Source organism: Eutrigla gurnardus (genome assembly GCF_963514095.1).
Source record: "Eutrigla gurnardus genome assembly, chromosome: 22".
Classification (NCBI taxonomy): domain Eukaryota; kingdom Metazoa; phylum Chordata; class Actinopteri; order Perciformes; family Triglidae; genus Eutrigla; species Eutrigla gurnardus.
In genome coordinates, this window is record NC_139933.1 from 13089411 (window position 1) to 13106709 (window position 17299).

The following is a 17299-nucleotide window of genomic DNA, read 5'->3' on the forward strand; positions in this document are numbered from 1 at the left end:
ATCACTGTGTGTGTCTCATTCATAAAAAAGGACAGAGCAGGAGAGGGAGGGGGAGGAGGCGGGGGGCAAACCCCTTACAACTGATGTGTGTGCAGGAAAAAATAGTATATGTTAATTTGTATTCTAATAGGAGTGAAACGTATTTGATCACCTTCCAGCGTTTAGGAGGATGTTTGAGGAGGAAACAGGTCAGCAGTCATCAGCTGCACACTAACAAGCACTTAAATTCATACTTTTTTATCCTGTAAAATAAAAATAAGTCATTTAGGCAGCTCAATAATCTGGACGACATCAGAAACGGCTCGAAAGATGGAAGAAAGTTCAGGAAGAGAAACTGAGTAGGACAACCAGGTTTAGATTTAAACATATACTGTATATATATTTGATTCTGGATAATAAAATATGCTGAAAAATATTCTCACCTTCGAAAATGAGACCAAAGTGAGTCCTGGTGGTCTGGAGGGAAGCGGAGTACCTGTAAGGAGGCGAACTGAAACACGGCAACATCTATTCATTTTTACTCATTTTATTCTTCAAACAGATCAAACTGCTTTTTAACAGTCATTCTCATAAAGCTTTTAAGACTGAAAGAGCATTGCAGTCCGAATGTTTCTTCAGCTTCCACTATAGTAATAATAATAATAATAATCATAATAATATGCCAACAGCTGAGACATCATAACTATATTCCCACTATATACAAATAAATCAGTGATACATGATCTTAATCCCACAATCTCAGTCAGAACCACAAAATATCATCGATAAGTCAATATGAACATTAATATTTCTCCTTCTGGTCCAAACATCTTTTTTCTAACTGATTTCCACGTTGCATTGAAACTATTCAGTTTGTCTGTTTGTGTTGCTGAAGTTTATATTATTACTTTCCCCTGAACTAAATGAAGATATTTCACATTTAGAGATATTAGGTGTTAATCCGGGAGTTTTAGCGTATGCTTGTTGCTACCAAGCAGCTGCTCATAACAGAGAATCTGATGAGAAAGGTTTGACTGAGAACAATCCCGCCTAAATGCACCGATTTGGTCATTTATAAAGTATTTAACATGTGAATATGTTTTCAATAACAAATGCGTGAAACAAAGTTGTGTCTCTTTGAAATGGCTGGTTTACAGAGAGGATCTATAGATAAGGACGGTTGTGAACTGGGTCACGATGGTTTGGCATTTTAAAAAAGTGGCTCCCCACTAGCAAAGTTTGGGAAACACTGGTCTAGAGCGTCCGTTGACCTCCTACCATAGTCTCACTAAATCCTGTCGGAAACGCCACCGTACTAACGCTAAGCTAACCTCGTACCTGTCTGAAGATCTCTCTCTGTGTCTGACTGTATTTTGCCTTCTGGGCCTGAAAACTGAAACATTTCTAATATTTTCATGCAGAGCTCACAGAAGTCACATCACTTGCTCAGTTTACAAAAATATTACACGACAGATTCAAACGGAGGCTTCGTACCAAAGAGAGACCACTATCAGCTGCTTTCACAAAAGGCCACAGGATAAACATACAAATCAATTGATGCATCACATTTTATGGTTAAACTCTCTGTTTGTGGAAGAACTACAAACCTACTAAGAGGAGTCACTGCACGCAAGAAATTAGAGATTACGCAGCATAAGTAAAACATCTACAATTCCATGAGAAACTCCAGGAAGATCCATAAACAGCTTGTTGGTTGGCGACTCAGAGGTCTGAAAGCAGGTGGTTAAAAAGCAAGCACTGAATATCACGAGCCTTAGAAACCAAATAGGACTTGTATAACTTTAAAACACCTCGAAACAAACAGCCGATAAGAAATCCAACCAAGTCGTGCGTGTGTTGGTGAGAATGGAGTGTTTGTGGGTGTGTGCAAAAATATGTAGGAAGTCTTGGAAATATGTACAAAATATCTATTCTCATGCTATGATCCAAAGATTCACACCAAAAAGAAGGATAAAAAGGAAAGTTTAAAAGTAGAAAAGTCCACAGCTGCTACATCCAAAACATTTAGTCTTTCTGTCTTTAGAACTTAAGTTCCAGAAAATCAAATGAGAAGTGAAGGCATCATGGTGACCTCAACGTTGCCTCTTCAGTTAAATCTTTCCACTTGTGGTTTGTGTTCATCCCCCGGAGAAGGAATTCATCCTGCAACCACCACACCTCCAGCCCCCTCTCAGAGAGCCACACCAGGATTCACAGGATTAGAAAAGCCCCTGAGGACCAGTTCCACCTCCAGACCACAAAAATGCCAGATTTCATTGTGATAGGCAGTAGTAGCTGTAAACGTTTGATTTCCATCGAAGGGGTCAAAGGTCAAGTGTCAGCCAGTGATTGAGGACACTTGACAAGAGCAAGGGCTGCAGAAATACAGGGTCATGGTGTCCGATGTCATTAAGGCGGTATCTGGGGGACAATCGAAGCATTCAATTGTCTGATAGGACTTGGTTCTCAATTTTCAATCACATCCAGCTGGATTTTACCTACTTGGGGTCACAATTGTTTCCCTAACCTGTTTTGCAAAGAGTCCCAGAAACCAACTACTGTCTCTACACTGGTACAATTCTGCCCCAGTGTTGCTCTATGTCCATTGATTAAACATAGATATGTTGTAGGATATGCTCCAAGTCCACTTTGCCAGTTTGATATTCCAGCCTTGCCTGGTTTTCTGGTAAGCACTTTGTGACAATATTTCTGTTGAATCCGTTAAGATTTACCAGTTTCTGCCTCTGGTGGGTTCACTGATGGGTTTAAGCAGCAGGTTTCTGGTTGTCATCCCTAACTATTGTCCAAGTTATTCCTAAGTGTTGCAGCAATATATGGGACATAAAGCAAGGCCTGTGCTGGGTGTTCGATGCTGCAGGTGAACATACCCTAAGTTCAGCTGCAGACAACTAGGAATCTGTGTTGTTCTGGTTTCATATCTAAATGAGTCAATCCTCATTATAGAAGCAATTTACAAGGTGATTCGGTTCCAGATATAAGCCCTACATAAGACATAGGGCTGATTTATAGACTTGATAGAAACTGTCCGGCAGCAATATATGGAAATGCTGATGAATGAACGTACCCAAACAAGGAATAAGGCTTGTTCCAGGTTCAAAGAAACACTTTGGATTGCAAAAACCTATTTTCTGCCCCGTAGGCATATTTTTGTGGATAGACTGATTATGTTCCTTATTTCTGGCAGCTCTCTCGAATCTTGAGGATGATTTTCCCAGGTCCTAAATGTCAAGCTCATGCTTGTATCCCCCTTTGGACCAGGAGTGGGTTGCAGATTCTTTAAGCCCTATTTACGACTCTGAGAGACTTGATAAAGAAGTAGCCTGGTCTTTGAAGCAGGGGAAACTGTTGATGTGAACAGGTGGTCTGTCTCACACTTGATCCTCTGCTTCTTCCAGCTATAAGGTGTTCTGGCAGCTCAGGGTTTCTCCATTTAGAGGCACTAGAAGGGACCAGTTTGATCAGCGAGAAGTCCTTTTCTATCTGCTGCCTTCTGCACACTCACTACACAAAGCACTGGGGGACACAATGTGGCTACAAACTACAAAGTCATAGTAAGGTGCTTCGGGTGAAAACATCCTCCAGGTGGCACTAGAACCTCGTCTTTGTTCAGCCTGGTGAGAAGTCATCATCTTCTCACCACCTGCTGATTTGGGTGTGAATGCCGGCTGAATTAAAAGTCATAATCCCATCCGGAGTTGTCGTCTGGTGGCGGTTCATCTGTGTCTTCAGGGAAATTGTCGAAGTTACTGGTGTCGGTCAGAGAGGAAACCTGGACAGAACAACACGGTGTTGCAGAATACAGAATGTGTAAAGACCAGAAGCTTCATATCTTGCCAGTACTTCAGAGAGTTTGCTATTTGGGAAATTTATACTGAAGTAAAAGCAACAACTATCTCCAACTGGTCATATATATTGGGTCACCAATGACCTGGAGTAATTTACTGGACACAGTCGTGAGGATGGGATCAGGCTGATAACGCCAAGTCTGAACCAGGCATTCAGGTGACTGTTTCTCAATGCTACTAAATCCTCTGAGATCAAAGGTCCATCTACTAGAACATCCAAATGCACTTTATTCAGTGAATAAAGATGACTTCATAGTCATCAGGTCACGTAATAGCAGGTGGTCATTACATACCCTCATATGTATAAAAAAAAATAAAATAAAAAAAAATCATCTTTGGTCATTTACCATAAAATTGACAATATCACTAAACAGCAGTCGTCTAACATGATTTTGTTAAAAACGTATTTCAACTCACATCAGGTGTGATGGGCGGAGTCAGAGTTCCTTTCCTCAGACCCTCCCAGTTAAAGCCTTCAAACCACCTGAACACACAGAGAGACAGATTAGTATTTATCTGGTATTTGAAGCCACACTGAACCGAAAACTTTAACAGCCAATCAGGCATCAGCGTCCTCTCAACTCGCTCACTTGTGCTTCTGGATGTCTTTGACTCCGTTTTTCAGGTTTCCAAGTCTTTCTGAGGGATTATCTCTGTTGACACAAACGGTTCAAAGATTAATTTTGGGGTGAAAACGATGAATTTTTACTCTACAGTTAATCTGAGCTGCTCAGGTAAACAGTGCCCACTACCTGCAGAGCTTCTTGATGAGGTTGGCGGCGTTCTTAGTGATCTTTTTTGGGAACTCGATCATATCGATGCCTCTCAGGATGATATTGTAGGTTTTCATTGGATCCGGACCTGAAAAAGGGGGACTGGACACACACAGAGAAACTGTAGGACACTGAACAAAAATAGTTTGACTCTACTGTTGTTCCTTTTGGCGTCCTCACCTGCCGGTCAGTAGCTCATACATTAGGATACCCAGAGACCAGTAGTCTGCTGAGACATCATGACCCTTGTTGAGGATGATCTCTGGAGCAACGTACTCTGGTGTCCCGCAGAACGTCCAAGTCTTCTTACAGAAACCGATCTTCTTGGCAAAACCAAAGTCCACCTTGGAAAAAACAAAAGTGACTGAATTGGTACCAGAACATCACTGGTACATCTTAGAATCAGTGTTGTTGGTGACAAGAGGTGCCTGCAAAGAGCCCAAATATATTAAAATAATTCATCCTCCAGATAATAATGTTAATGTTAATGTTTTTTTGTGGGTAGCAAAAAAACGACATAAAACTGAATGGTGCATCCCTACATTCATGTTCAGTTCCTCTTTGATCACATGAGACTCTGATTGGCTGCTGCTGGTCTCTGGACAGAATCTCAAGCTTGAAACACGTTTAAATAAAAGGATGATATATATGTCCCATTTTGTACTGTTAGTCATTTATTATTGAACATTAGAGGATCTATCAGAAAGTAGAAGCTACTGCTAGATTCCTCTTCACATGTTAATAATATAGAAGTACCAGCTTGGCGTATCCCCGGCTGTCCAGGATGAGGTTCTCAGGTTTCAGGTCTCTGTATATGATGCCTTTGGCGTGCAGGTAGGCGAAGGCTTCCACCACGCAGGCTGTGTAGAACCTGGTGGTCGAGTCTTCAAACGAACCTCTGAAAACACAAAGTCAAACTGGTGTTAGCTTCGCCACTGCCCGCCAGTCAGGTTGGTTACATTCAAAATGTCATCATATTAGATCAAGTATTTTTCTGTTGGTCACATGGGGACACAGGAAGGGGCGGGGCTTTGCCTCTCTATAGACGTCTTGTTTCAGTGCTTATTTGCTTTTTTCTGATCATAAAATAAAGGATGTAAACAGTGTTTGTCCATCAGCACCACAACAACCCGAAACTTCCTGTCTTTTATTGCTGAGTGAAGGTAAAGGAAGCGTACCTGTCCCTCAGAATGGTCCACAGCTCTCCTCCCAGACACGCCTCCATCAGCATGTAGAGGTACTTACTGTCTTTAAACGTCCGGTACAACCTGAACACACAACATCACAAACTTCACATTCATCCTCATTTTATGTGACAGGTTTTTTTCTGTTACCATGGTGATTTGATTTATACGATTTAAAAGACTCTCGGCTTTTATGTAAATATCTTTTTCAAAACCAGGTTTATAGGTTTATAAAATAAATCACCCAATAATCAGCTTTAAGGAAGTTCAAATATTCTCAACTTCTCAACCAGAATCTCACCACATGTCACTGTCAAACCCAGGCAGCCAATCAAAGAGCTAGAGGCGGGGCTTAACTACTCAACCTTTTCCTTCCTGTTTTGATGGCAGACAATGAAAGTTTGATATCAGTCGTTATTAATCAGGATGAACTCTAGATTTCTTGCCTCAACATCAACATCAACAGCTCCACGTCTGATCAGATGGGTGATGATGTCACACCCCCACTACACCAGACCATCAGCTGATTGAAGATGTCGCACTTTGCCAAGTGGCATTTTAGAAGTCTCTGTGTGATCCGTGCCTGAAACCTGGTTCATGTCTAAGACGCTGCTGCAGGTTCAATGTTTTCACTATAAAAGGCACTTAGTGATGATGATGATAAGGACAACAATGGCGATGATGACATCATACTGACCTGACGATGAAGCTGGAGTGAGCCTCGGTCATGATGTGTTTCTCTGAGCGGATGTGTTCCTGTTGTCTCGTGTCTACGATGTGGCGCTTCTTCAGGATCTTCATGGCGAAGGTCTTGGCCTCCTCGTTCTTCAGCTGCACCTGAAGAAAGACCTCGTCGGGTCAGTCAGACCTGCTGACAGCAATCTGAGTCCTTCTCACTTATTTTACTCATCCAGAATATATGGAAAGTAAGGCAAAGTGGGTCAAAAATATGTTTTAAAAAGTCTTCAGAGATCTAAAAGGATCAGAGATTTAGGATCAGAGATCTAAAAGGACCCGAGGATCAGAGATAAATAGCGGCGTCATGAAGACAATGTGACACAATCTTATTTCTGGATGCCTGAACACCAAACATTAAGCTACAAGCAGCAACCAGTTAGCTTAGCTTAGCATAAAGACCTGAACCAGCTGTAAGGAGATCCCCCAGCAGATGCTCAAAACCTGCATACGACGGGAACCTCAGAAGCTGTCTGGAGGTCAGAGGTCGCTGTTTTCCTCCGAGTAGAGTTACGCTCTGACTCACCCACTCAAAATATCTCCAGAAGCATGATGGGAAACCCTGAGCAGGGATTCCTTCCTATTTTTGGGCAAACCCTCTGCAGGGTTCCCCCTCAGACCTTCAGGACCGTCCAAACCTGAAATCTGACCCACCGCCCCAACATCCCACAATCCTCTGCAGTTTCCATCCATCTTATAAGGAACTGCTGGGTTTATATAGTGTGTCCAGACTCAGAACCAGAACAAGACTGGGAATCACATGATGGGGACTGGTTTCCAGTTACCAGCACTGATACTCCACTGAAAATAGTTACTGCAAATAGCTCAGCACACACACACACACACACACACACACACACACACACACACACACACACACACACACAAATTAAACCACACACACACATGCAGTGGTGTATAAATTATCCATCCATCGTCTACCGCTTATCCTATATTCAGGGTCGCGGGGGGGCTGGAGCCGATCCCAGCTGACATTGGGCAAAGGCAAGGTACACCCTGGACAGGACGCCAGTCTATCACAGGGTTAACATGTAGAGACAGACAACCATTCACGCTCACATTCACACCTACGGGAAATTTAGAGTCACTCAATGAACCTATCCTCATCCTGCATGTCTTTGGACTGTGGGAGGACGCCGGAGAACCCGGAGAGAACCCACACTTACACAGGGAGAACATGCAAACTCCACACAGAAGGAACCCGACCCGGGAATCAAACCCGGGACCCTCTCGCTGTGAGGCGATAGTGCTACCCACAACACCACCATGCAGCCCGGTGTATAAATCATAACTCTGAATAATAATCTGGTTCCAAACGGACCTGAAACTGGTTTTAACTCACACCACTTTGTGACCTCACCATCATCTGATCCAGTGCTGAGTCTCGTCTCATACTAACTAGAACTGACCTCCATCCCTGATCTGGATCTGGTCTCTGACCGGTAAATAAAGCCCTGTAGACCTGATCGTACCAGCTCGACGCGTCCAAAACCACCGACGCCGAGCGTGTCGATGATGTCGAAGTCCGTCAGCTTCAGCCCGGAGAAGAAGGCGTTCTCCGCCTCGTACCTGCACACACAACCACACAGAGATGCCTTCACTGAACACGGGAAAACACAGCATCACATTGAGTGGCAGAGCAGGACACGGTTTGGTGTCTCCACCCAGAAGTCGTGGGACCGACGGGTCGTGGGACCGATGGTTTACCTGCAGCATTTGACAACGTGGAAGAATGGGAACTTCCTGGAGGTCTGGATGGAGAAGGAGGTGACGGGGGAGGGGGATGAGGACGGGGGGGGGGCGGGGGAGACGGGGGAGCAGCTCTCTCATCGCCAAAATGTATCTACCAGTACAAATCACAGAAACGTCTTAATCTTCAGGTTTATTCGGGGTCCTTGAAGGCAGCACGGAAGGAGTTCTCTGTTCTCATGAAAAAGTTCGGCACAGCGTCTGCAGGAGAACCGTCTCAAAGGAAGAACGCCACTTCCAGGTCACATGGTGGCGATCCAGATACGAGGTTCTGGTCTGGTGGGACCTGTGGTGCTGCGAGGCTGCCAGGTCCTCCAGCTCCGTGTGCATCAAGGTCACGAATGGTGCTGGTCCTGAGCCGAAGGGGGACACCGTCAGAATCCAGAGGCCCTATTAGTGGTCTCGATGGAAACTTGTACAATATTCAAGACCTCAATCTCAACATTGATATCCAGACTGGAAGTCCGACTGAGTGCGCTCAAACTGAAACCAGGACTGAGGACTGCCTCCGAGAGGTTTGTCCTTTAGTCCAGACGTTGTTCACACTGACTCAGTCCTGCAGGCTGGAAAGCCACCTCGGCTATTATTAGCACATGGACACGTTGCTCAGAGGTTCGGCCAGTAAACAGACTGCAGGAGAGACAGACCTGACCTCGAACCCAGAGGACAGACGGACAGACAGACAGACAGGAAGAGTTACCAGGATGGTAAACAACTAATTCATGCAGTATTTATGTTGATTTGTGCAAATCTCGTAACACGAGTCAAAGGAAGTCAAAGATAAAACAGAATCCAGACAGGATCAGGATCAGGACGGTTTTGCAGTTTAACCGGTGACCGTGTTAACTGGTGACTCTCAGTTCACTCATTGGTTGGCGTGGATGTTGATTTAAAATACTGTAGATTAGAAGGTTTTACGAGGACGATGTTCAATAGAAATAAATGTTACATATCAGCATGTATGTGGAAAATATAAAGGACCAAGACCAGAATCCTGTGGAACCCCACAAGTACTGTGAATAGTGGGAAATGGATGAACGGGGTTTAATAAAAATAATGATTTTAAATATAAAACCATCTAAAATGTAAGAGAATAATATAAATAAACTAAAGAACACTCAGTGTTTGTGTGTGTTTATGTGCGTGTGTGTGTGTGTGTGTGTGTGTGTACGCGTTTGTGTGTGTGTGTGTGCATGTTTGTGTGTGTATGTGTGTGTGTGTGCATGAGGGTTTCTTTGCATGTGTGTGTGCGTGCGTGAGTGTACTTGTGTGTGTTTGTGTGTGTGTATTTCCTGGAAACCGACTCTGTGGAATCAGGTTTCTACAGAAACAGTAGCTGCTGGTCAGTCGACTCTAAAGATAGTTTGTTATAATGTGAGAGATTAACTGCAGAGTTCAACCTATAAAACTATATTTATAATTAACTTGAAGTATTCCCACATCAGGGGCTGCACGGTGGTGTAGTGGGTAGCACTGTCGCCTCACAGCAAGAGGGTCCCGGTTCGATTCCCAGGTCGAGTTCGGGTTCCTTCTGTGTGGAGTTTGCATGTTCTCCCCGTGTAAGCGTGGGTTTTCTCCGGGTTCTCCAGCTTCCTCCCACAGTCCAAAGACATGCAGGATGGGGATAGGTTAATTGATGACTCTAAATTGCCCGTAGGTGTGAGTGTGAATGGTTGTCTGTCTCTACATGTCGGCCCTGTGATGGACTGGCGTCCTGTCCAGGTGAACCCTGCCTTCGCCCAATGACAGCTGGGAACGGCTCCAGCCCCCCGCGACCCTGAATACAGGATAAGCGGTAGACAATAGATGGATGGATGGATGGATGGATATTCTCACATCAGTTGTAGTCTGTAACATGTTCATCTATTTAACTTTCTTTTATTTATTTATTTTATTCTACCTTTATTTAACCAGGGAAGAATAACTTTTATATATATATATATATATATATCTTTTACAAGTGAGTTTTAAGTTACTATATATCAAAGAGTGAGTTAAAACAATGGTGGTTGATCATATTACCCACTAATGAAAGTGCTTCTACTTGCTGCTTTGCCCAGAAATAGGATCTCTGTTTCTGGGCATTCCCGCGCAAAATTCAAACGGAAGTGTATGCTGCGTTTCATTGTAATCGGAAATGGGTAACTTCACTCTGCTGAGTCAAGCTCCCTCTAGTCTAAAGTGTTTGACCGTCATAGCCAGGTACATTTCATTACTGCTGAACAAAAAAAATGAATTGAAGTGAATTAGGGCAAGTAATCAAGAAGCAAAGTGACCGTGAACGAGGGAAAATGACAGACCTCCTTTCAGTGTGGAGAATTTGAAGGCCTCACGCAGATGAGAGACAGGGGATGAGGTCCCAGCGGCTTGCCTGCAGTTACATCTACCGCCAAAGAGGCCGCTAGAAGCATCATATCTCAAATCTTAAGGATTACAACTTTAACTTAAGGACTTAAGTTTACATTCTTCTTCTTTAGAGGTAAAAATTCCTATTAAATGTAAAATGTTTTCGAATTTAAAATGTTTTTGAATTTAAACTTAAAACTGAAGAGACCTAAAAGGAATACAAATCTGAAAGTGATCAAATAGATGGTTGCCCATAAAGTAATAATTTGTCTTTTATAGCAAAAGAACGTTATGCATTAATTCATTTCACCTGGAAATAAACCGAATAAAATAAATATTCCAACTTTATGGGCAACAGTGTATATTACCGGTAAGCAAATAACGAGCACGTCTTAATTTTGTCATAATTATGAGATATTTATTAATCTAAACAAAGCTCATAATTGAAGACAACCTTTTCTGGTTCATTCTTGTCTTTCAGGTTCCTACTAGAACGTGTTGACATGCTTCAATTTATTCTCCCATCAGACTGTGCCAGGAAATGATTTCTGGGCGACTCACGTTAACCGGATGGGCGGTCACATGCAATTGACTGGCCAGTTTCTATTGGCACCTTTGCGCCCATTACCACTGATAGAGGTCCTGTTTGAACAGATTGGCATTTTACCAGAGTGCAGGTGGATATCGATTTGTGTTAGTGTAACGCGATATCTGGAGGCAATGCCGCTGCACACCATCGTTGGGAACTGTACAGATTACTGGGCATCAAATCTATTCGGACCAGTGTTTGCCACCCTCAGACTGACGGTCTGGTGGAGCGTCTGAATAAGACTTTGAAGTCCATGATTCATAAGTTTGTGCACGAGGATGAGGATAATTGGGATAAGTAGGTGGATCCTCCGTTTGCAGTGCGGGAGGTTCCCCAGGCCTCCACAGGATTTTCTCCTTTTTGAGCTGCTGTTTGCCAGAAAACCATGAGGGATGCTGGACCTAATTAAAGAAAACTGGGAGGATGGTCCAAGCCCCAGCAAACATAAGGTTCAATAAGTCCTGGACGTGAGAGCAGAACTCCAAACATTGGGTCAGCTATCACAGGAGAACCTAGTCTGGTTTTCACCATACTAAGGTCAATCTTTTAAGATTGAACATTAGTCTGGGGAAGCTGCGCTTTGTTTCTACTGCTCAAGAGGCGGGATCAATGGGCATCGTTCAAATGACTCCGTACGCAATTGGATAGTCCTACAACCAATCAGAGCAACTTTCCGGACAGCTGCTTCGCGTCGCTTATGTTTCGTCATCGTCACGTCACCGGCCAATAGCGTGCCAGGAGAGAATGGCCGTTTCTGATTGGAGCCAAAGATTCTGGCAATGTAACAGCGAAAGTAAGCCTGAGGGTGTCCAGCCTAAACTGCCGAGCGAAATCCAAATTTCCCGGAAGTTTCAGGCAGGGTTCACCCAGCCTAAGGAGAACCTGCTCCAGGCCCAGGAACGTCAACCACGCCTGTACAACAGAGGAACTACACTTAGACAATTATCACCGGGAGATAAGGTACTTGTATTGCTCCCTACTTCCAGCTCCTAATTACTCAACAAGTGGCAAGGTCCCTTTGTGGTCACACGGCGAGTGGGTGACGTTGATTATGAGGTTGTGCGCTGGGACAGGGGTGGGGCAACGCAGATTTACCCAATGCCCGGATCGATGAGCTCCTGGATTGGTTAGGCACGGCTCGGCTGGATTTACCCAAGGGCTACTGACAGATTCCCTTGTCTCCAGAGTCCACTCCACTCCACTCTGTACAGTTTGTACAAATTCATGACACTTCCGTTCGGGTTGTTTGGTACCCCAACCATCTTTTAATGCCTCATTGACCGAGTGATGCATCCTCACACCGAATATGCTGCTGCCTATCTGGATGATGTCATCATCCACAGCGACAGCTGGGCGGAGCATATGCAGCAGGAGGCAGCTGTGTTCGAGTCACTAAGGCGTGCAGGGCTCACAGCCAACCCAAAGAAATGTGCGGTTGGACGGAGAGAGGTACTGTACCTGGGGTACCACTTGGGCTGATGGCAGGTGCGGCTTCAGGTAGATAAAACCACGGTGATTGCAGCCTGCCTGAGGCCAAAGACCAAAAAGGACGTGGGACAGTTTCTGGAACTGGCTGGGAATTATCGGCGGTCCATTCTGAATTTTGCAGACCTGACCAGTCCTCTGATTGACCTCACCCGGAAAGGTGCCGGACGGATAAATCAAACAGGGGGCTGGGGGCCGTTTTGTCCCAGCAGGTACAGGGGGTCAATCGCCCGGCCCTTTACATCAGCCGGACACGCTACAGTATGATCGAGAAGGAGTGTTTGGATATATCCGGTGGGTGGTCGACACCATGAGATGACCTGCTGGGGTGCCTATTCACCTGTTCGGACCACATCCCCTTCCAGTCGCTCCACCGCATGAAGGACGCCAATGCCTGGATCATCCGGTGGTATCTGGCTTTACAGGCTTTTAAAGGGATTGTTCAGAATTTTGGACATAAGACCTATTTTCCAAGTGAGCCGGTGTGTTCGAGATGTCTGGAGAAGTTTTCAAGAAATTTCATTCAGTTCTTCTAGTTGCCGAGTTCGCTTATGCTATGGCTAGCGCAAGTCAATGGTTCTTAGCTAGACAGGCATTAAAAACAGTCTTGCCCACTCCACAGTGCACCCGAGGCAAATAAATTAAAACACTAGACTGTCGATGTACATATCTGTGTTGATAGAATAATATTTGAAACAAAACTAACCTTGCATCGCATGAATCATCCATTTTTTGAGGAACTAGTTTCTCAGCAGCAGCGGAACTTTACTTTGCTTTTGCCCGTAAATAGGCAATCGAACCGGGCCGAACTGTCGGCACTTATACCCCCAAGGCTGTCTGACAAGCCCTCGGAGCTCACTCAAACACCGGGCAGCCCACGGCCACGCGAAGCCACAATTACGCACCGCAAACCCAGACCACTGCTCCGTCCGGAGAACCCTAAACCCCCGGACGCGTTGCGGGGATTCCCTCCGGTAAATAGACACATGAACACTGACGAATAGTCGGGCCTTGTGCCCTCAGAGCTGGGTGAAAAGCCCTTGGACCGCAGACCAACACCGGGCAGCGGGCGGCTCCGCGAATCCACACATGCGGACTCTCCGTCGGACTCAAAACTCTAAGACGCGCCGCCCGAAATACTGCCCGTAAATAGGCAATCGAACCGGGACGAATTGTCGGGACTCATGCCCTCAGACCTGGGTGAAAAGCGATTGGACCTCACGCAAACACCGGGCAGCCCACAGCCACGCGAGCCCACAATTACGCACCGCGAACCCGGACCTCTGCTCCGTCCGTAGACCCGTAAACCCTTGGACGCGTTGCGGGGGATTCCCTCCTGGCACCACCAGTCTCAGTTTGTTCAGTCCCTGTTCTCAGCTCCAGCGGGGGCTATCTCGGTCTCCACAGACGCTCGTTCACGTTCTGCCCTTTGAGCATCCCTCTCGCGCAATTCTTCCTCTGTATATTCAGGCTCGTACAGGTACGGTTGGGTTTGGGTGGAAAAAAACTCTTCATCAGAGTCTTCAAAAGTTTCAGTATATTCTCCAAAAGTGTCCATTTCTGTGAGATTGAAGAAACTAGCACTGCAGGCTACTCTGCGTCTGTAGCAATGACAGCAGGTAAACAAACTATTATAGAACCGGTAACTTATAAGTGCTAGGTGATATCACTCCGCCACTGCCATAGCCTACTAGGAAGTATGACACGCTGCTGCTGCTGCTGAGACATAAATCCTTAAAAATGCAAGGTTGGTTTTATTTCAAACATTCTATCAACACATATGTACATCGATAGTCTGCCGTTACAATGGATTTGCCTCAGGTGCACTGTGGAGTGGGCAAGACTGTTTTTAATGCCATGCTAGCTACGATTGACTTGCGCTAGCCATAGCATAAGCGAACTCGGCAACTAGAAGAACTGAATGAAATTTCTTGAAAACGTCTCCAGAGGTCTCGAACACACCGGCTCACTTGGAAAATAGGTCTTATGTCCAAAATTCGGAACTATCCCTTTAAGTTCACGGTGATCCATAGGCCAGGGTGCAGATGGTTGTGGCTGACTTCCTCTCTTGCTCCCACAGGGGGTGGGGGGGTCAATTGGTGGGGGTATGTCGTGGTGGGTGTGGTGCAGCATCAGACTGCAGGAGAGAGAGAGGTGTGTAGGGGGTGGCTCACGGGAGCAGCTGATTAACACAGCTGCAGATGATCCGGGGAGGAGGAAGCGGATATATGTTTCAGAGGAGGAAGGACACGCTGGAACTGCTGGGCAGTGGAGAGTGTACAAGGTTAATTGGGGGCGTTTCTGGATGCAAATGTGCACGAGCATGGTGGTTTAGAATGTGTGGGATTTATCAGTGCTGGTGTGTGTATGACCAGGGTGCATGTTTGATAAATACTGATTTTTTTGGTACTTTTGACATTTGATTCATAAGACAAAATTCACAAAAACCTTTTCAATGTTATTGAGCGTGTTATTTCCTGGTGTTGCTTCACCTAAAAACTTCCACCGACTCTTGTGATCATCCAACGTAACGTTCAGTTTGTTGTCATGAAAAGACAACAGCTGGTCACTTCAAGTCTCCGGTTACGAGTCCGAGTCCTTCAAAGTCACCTGGTTGTGTATTATTAGTCCTTACATAAGAGGATCATTTACTGCTGTCGAAACGTTGGAGGGAAACCAAGAGTTCAGACCACACCACAGACTGACTGTGGTACCCCAGAGGTGATAGTAGCTCACATTAGGCCAGAGACCAGACCAGACTATGTGGAGAAAACAGAGACGGTCTGTGATCTAAACAGCAAAGTCTCTGCCGTATTTATGTCTAGATGACCTTATTTGGAGTGTTGATGGAGTAAAACAACAGACTCCATTCAGAAAACAAGCATTTTAAAAGTAGTTAGTTTGTCGTCTTGCAGACAGTCCTAACAAAGCATGACTTCATACTTTTTACTGATCACCATCATTATAGAGTTATTTCAGCATCCTTTTCATGTGGTTATTGATATTACATTTTGGTATCACAAACAGGTTTCTATTGATTTATTCTCACAGAGAGAAATTCCATCACTGTCAGTGTTTCAGTTTGCAACAAATATTGTTTTCATTATCCTTTAATCTGCAGAATATTTTCTCAATTAATTTGACGTAAAATACAAATGTTTTGAATTTTGCTTGAAAGATGATTCAATTGATAAAATATTCAGAGGTTAATTTATGTTGGAGCTCCACTTTTGTGTTTCAGAATTTTAGTAACTGACCAAAACTAAATATGAACAAAGAGATAAATGAACGTTTATTATATTTATATCTGTTGAACCTACTTGGCTTTAGCTTCGGCGTCCTCATATCCACGGTTCGACATGTCGTCCAGTCCACCAATCAGATGCTTGAACGAGCTGAGGAGGAAGAAACACACAGATTTTTTATTATTTCTATTATTAGTATTTTATAGCCTACTATTATTTATTTTATAATATTAGTATTTTATACTGAGTGTTTTAAATTATCATTATTATTAGTTCATATTGTTAGTATTTTATATTATTATTATTTTATATTATTAGTATTTTAAAATATTACTCTTTTATATTAACATTATCTTACATATTATTATTGTATTATTTTATATTAGTATTTATATTAATAGTATTTTATATTATTAGTATTTTATGTGTGTGTGTGTGTGTGTACCAGCAGGGGGCAGCAGGCTGCTTTAAATAAACCAACAGCTTCACTCAGTGAATTTATTGCGTGTTAAAGGTTCAGTAACAAAGTACTGCAGTAAAAGTACTAATACCACATTGAATAAATACTCTGTCTGTATTCAACATGTTCGTTAAAAGTACAAAAGTATCAACATGAAAATAATAATGTATGTTATAATATTTGATTAATGTGTTCATCACTTGAATGTTCAGTTTAATGACTAAATAAATATACTGCTGCTAGTTTAATCTATAATAATACATCAATGTACTACAGTTTATATTTAATTTAATCATAATAATATAATATAATATATAATATAATAATATAATAATACATCTAATTGATTGTTGATTATATTTAGTTTAATCTACTAAATACATCATCATTTATTATTGAAAGCATTTAGTTGTAATGATCTGAATTTGTAACTTAGTTGTTAAATAAATGTAGTTCAGTAAAAAGTACAATATTTACTCTGATGTAGTCAAGAAGTAGAAAAACCTCCAGTAAAGTACAAGTATCTCATATTTGTACAGTACTTGAGAAAATATATTTCCCACAACTGATAAAAGTGCAAAAAGACAAAATGTTGTTCTTTGTACTCTACTTTATTTAAAATACTGTGTAAACATCGTTTACAATAATAATAACAATTATAATACGATGGTGATATAAAACTCATTCTGAGTCGTTCTGCATAATGTGTGTGTGTGTGTGTGTGTGTGTGTCTTACTCTCGGTCGATGACCAGACAGGTGACGGCCTCGGCAGCGATGACGTTTGCTGTTCTCACATCCTCCCTGTGGATCCAACACACACACACACACACACACACACACACACACACACACACACACACACACAC

At 43.4% G+C, this 17299-nt stretch overlaps 1 protein-coding gene and 1 pseudogene across 3 annotated transcripts in view; one reads left to right on the forward strand and one right to left on the reverse strand.

Annotated features, from left to right (window-relative positions):
- Positions 1 to 17299, forward strand: part of LOC311008500 (microfibril-associated glycoprotein 4 pseudogene) — a 242541-nt pseudogene that overhangs the window by 31655 nt on the left and 193587 nt on the right. The gene's annotated exons all lie outside the window — the stretch shown is intronic.
- On the reverse strand, positions 608 to 17232 carry LOC311033159 (cGMP-dependent protein kinase 1-like). 2 transcript variants are annotated; one of them, XM_084040397.1, is made up of 11 exons: positions 17169 to 17232; positions 16048 to 16122; positions 8031 to 8127; positions 6500 to 6639; positions 5797 to 5886; positions 5375 to 5516; positions 4799 to 4962; positions 4598 to 4720; positions 4436 to 4498; positions 4263 to 4329; positions 608 to 3769 (listed from the first exon to the last, which is right to left on the reverse strand). In XM_084040397.1, the coding sequence occupies exons 2-11, from the start codon at positions 16086 to 16088 to the stop codon at positions 3671 to 3673; spliced, it is 1026 nt and encodes a 341-aa protein (XP_083896523.1). In that variant the 5' UTR covers positions 16089 to 16122; positions 17169 to 17232; the 3' UTR covers positions 608 to 3670. The 2 variants fall into 2 exon arrangements, with proteins under 2 accessions (XP_083896523.1, XP_083896524.1); XM_084040398.1 differs by lacking the exons at positions 16048 to 16122; positions 17169 to 17232 and adding an exon at positions 8266 to 8308.

Coding starts and splice junctions, on each gene's coding strand:
- LOC311033159 (XM_084040397.1), bottom strand. CDS start 16,088: ATGTCGAACCGTGGATATGAGGACGCCGAAGCTAAAGCCAA. Junction 6,640..8,030: donor GTTTTGGACGCGTCGAGCTG/GTACGATCAGGT, acceptor GTCTTTCTTCAG/GTGCAGCTGAAGAACGAGGA. Junction 3,770..4,262: donor CTCCGCCCATCACACCTGAT/GTGAGTTGAAAT, acceptor TGTTCTGTCCAG/GTTTCCTCTCTGACCGACAC.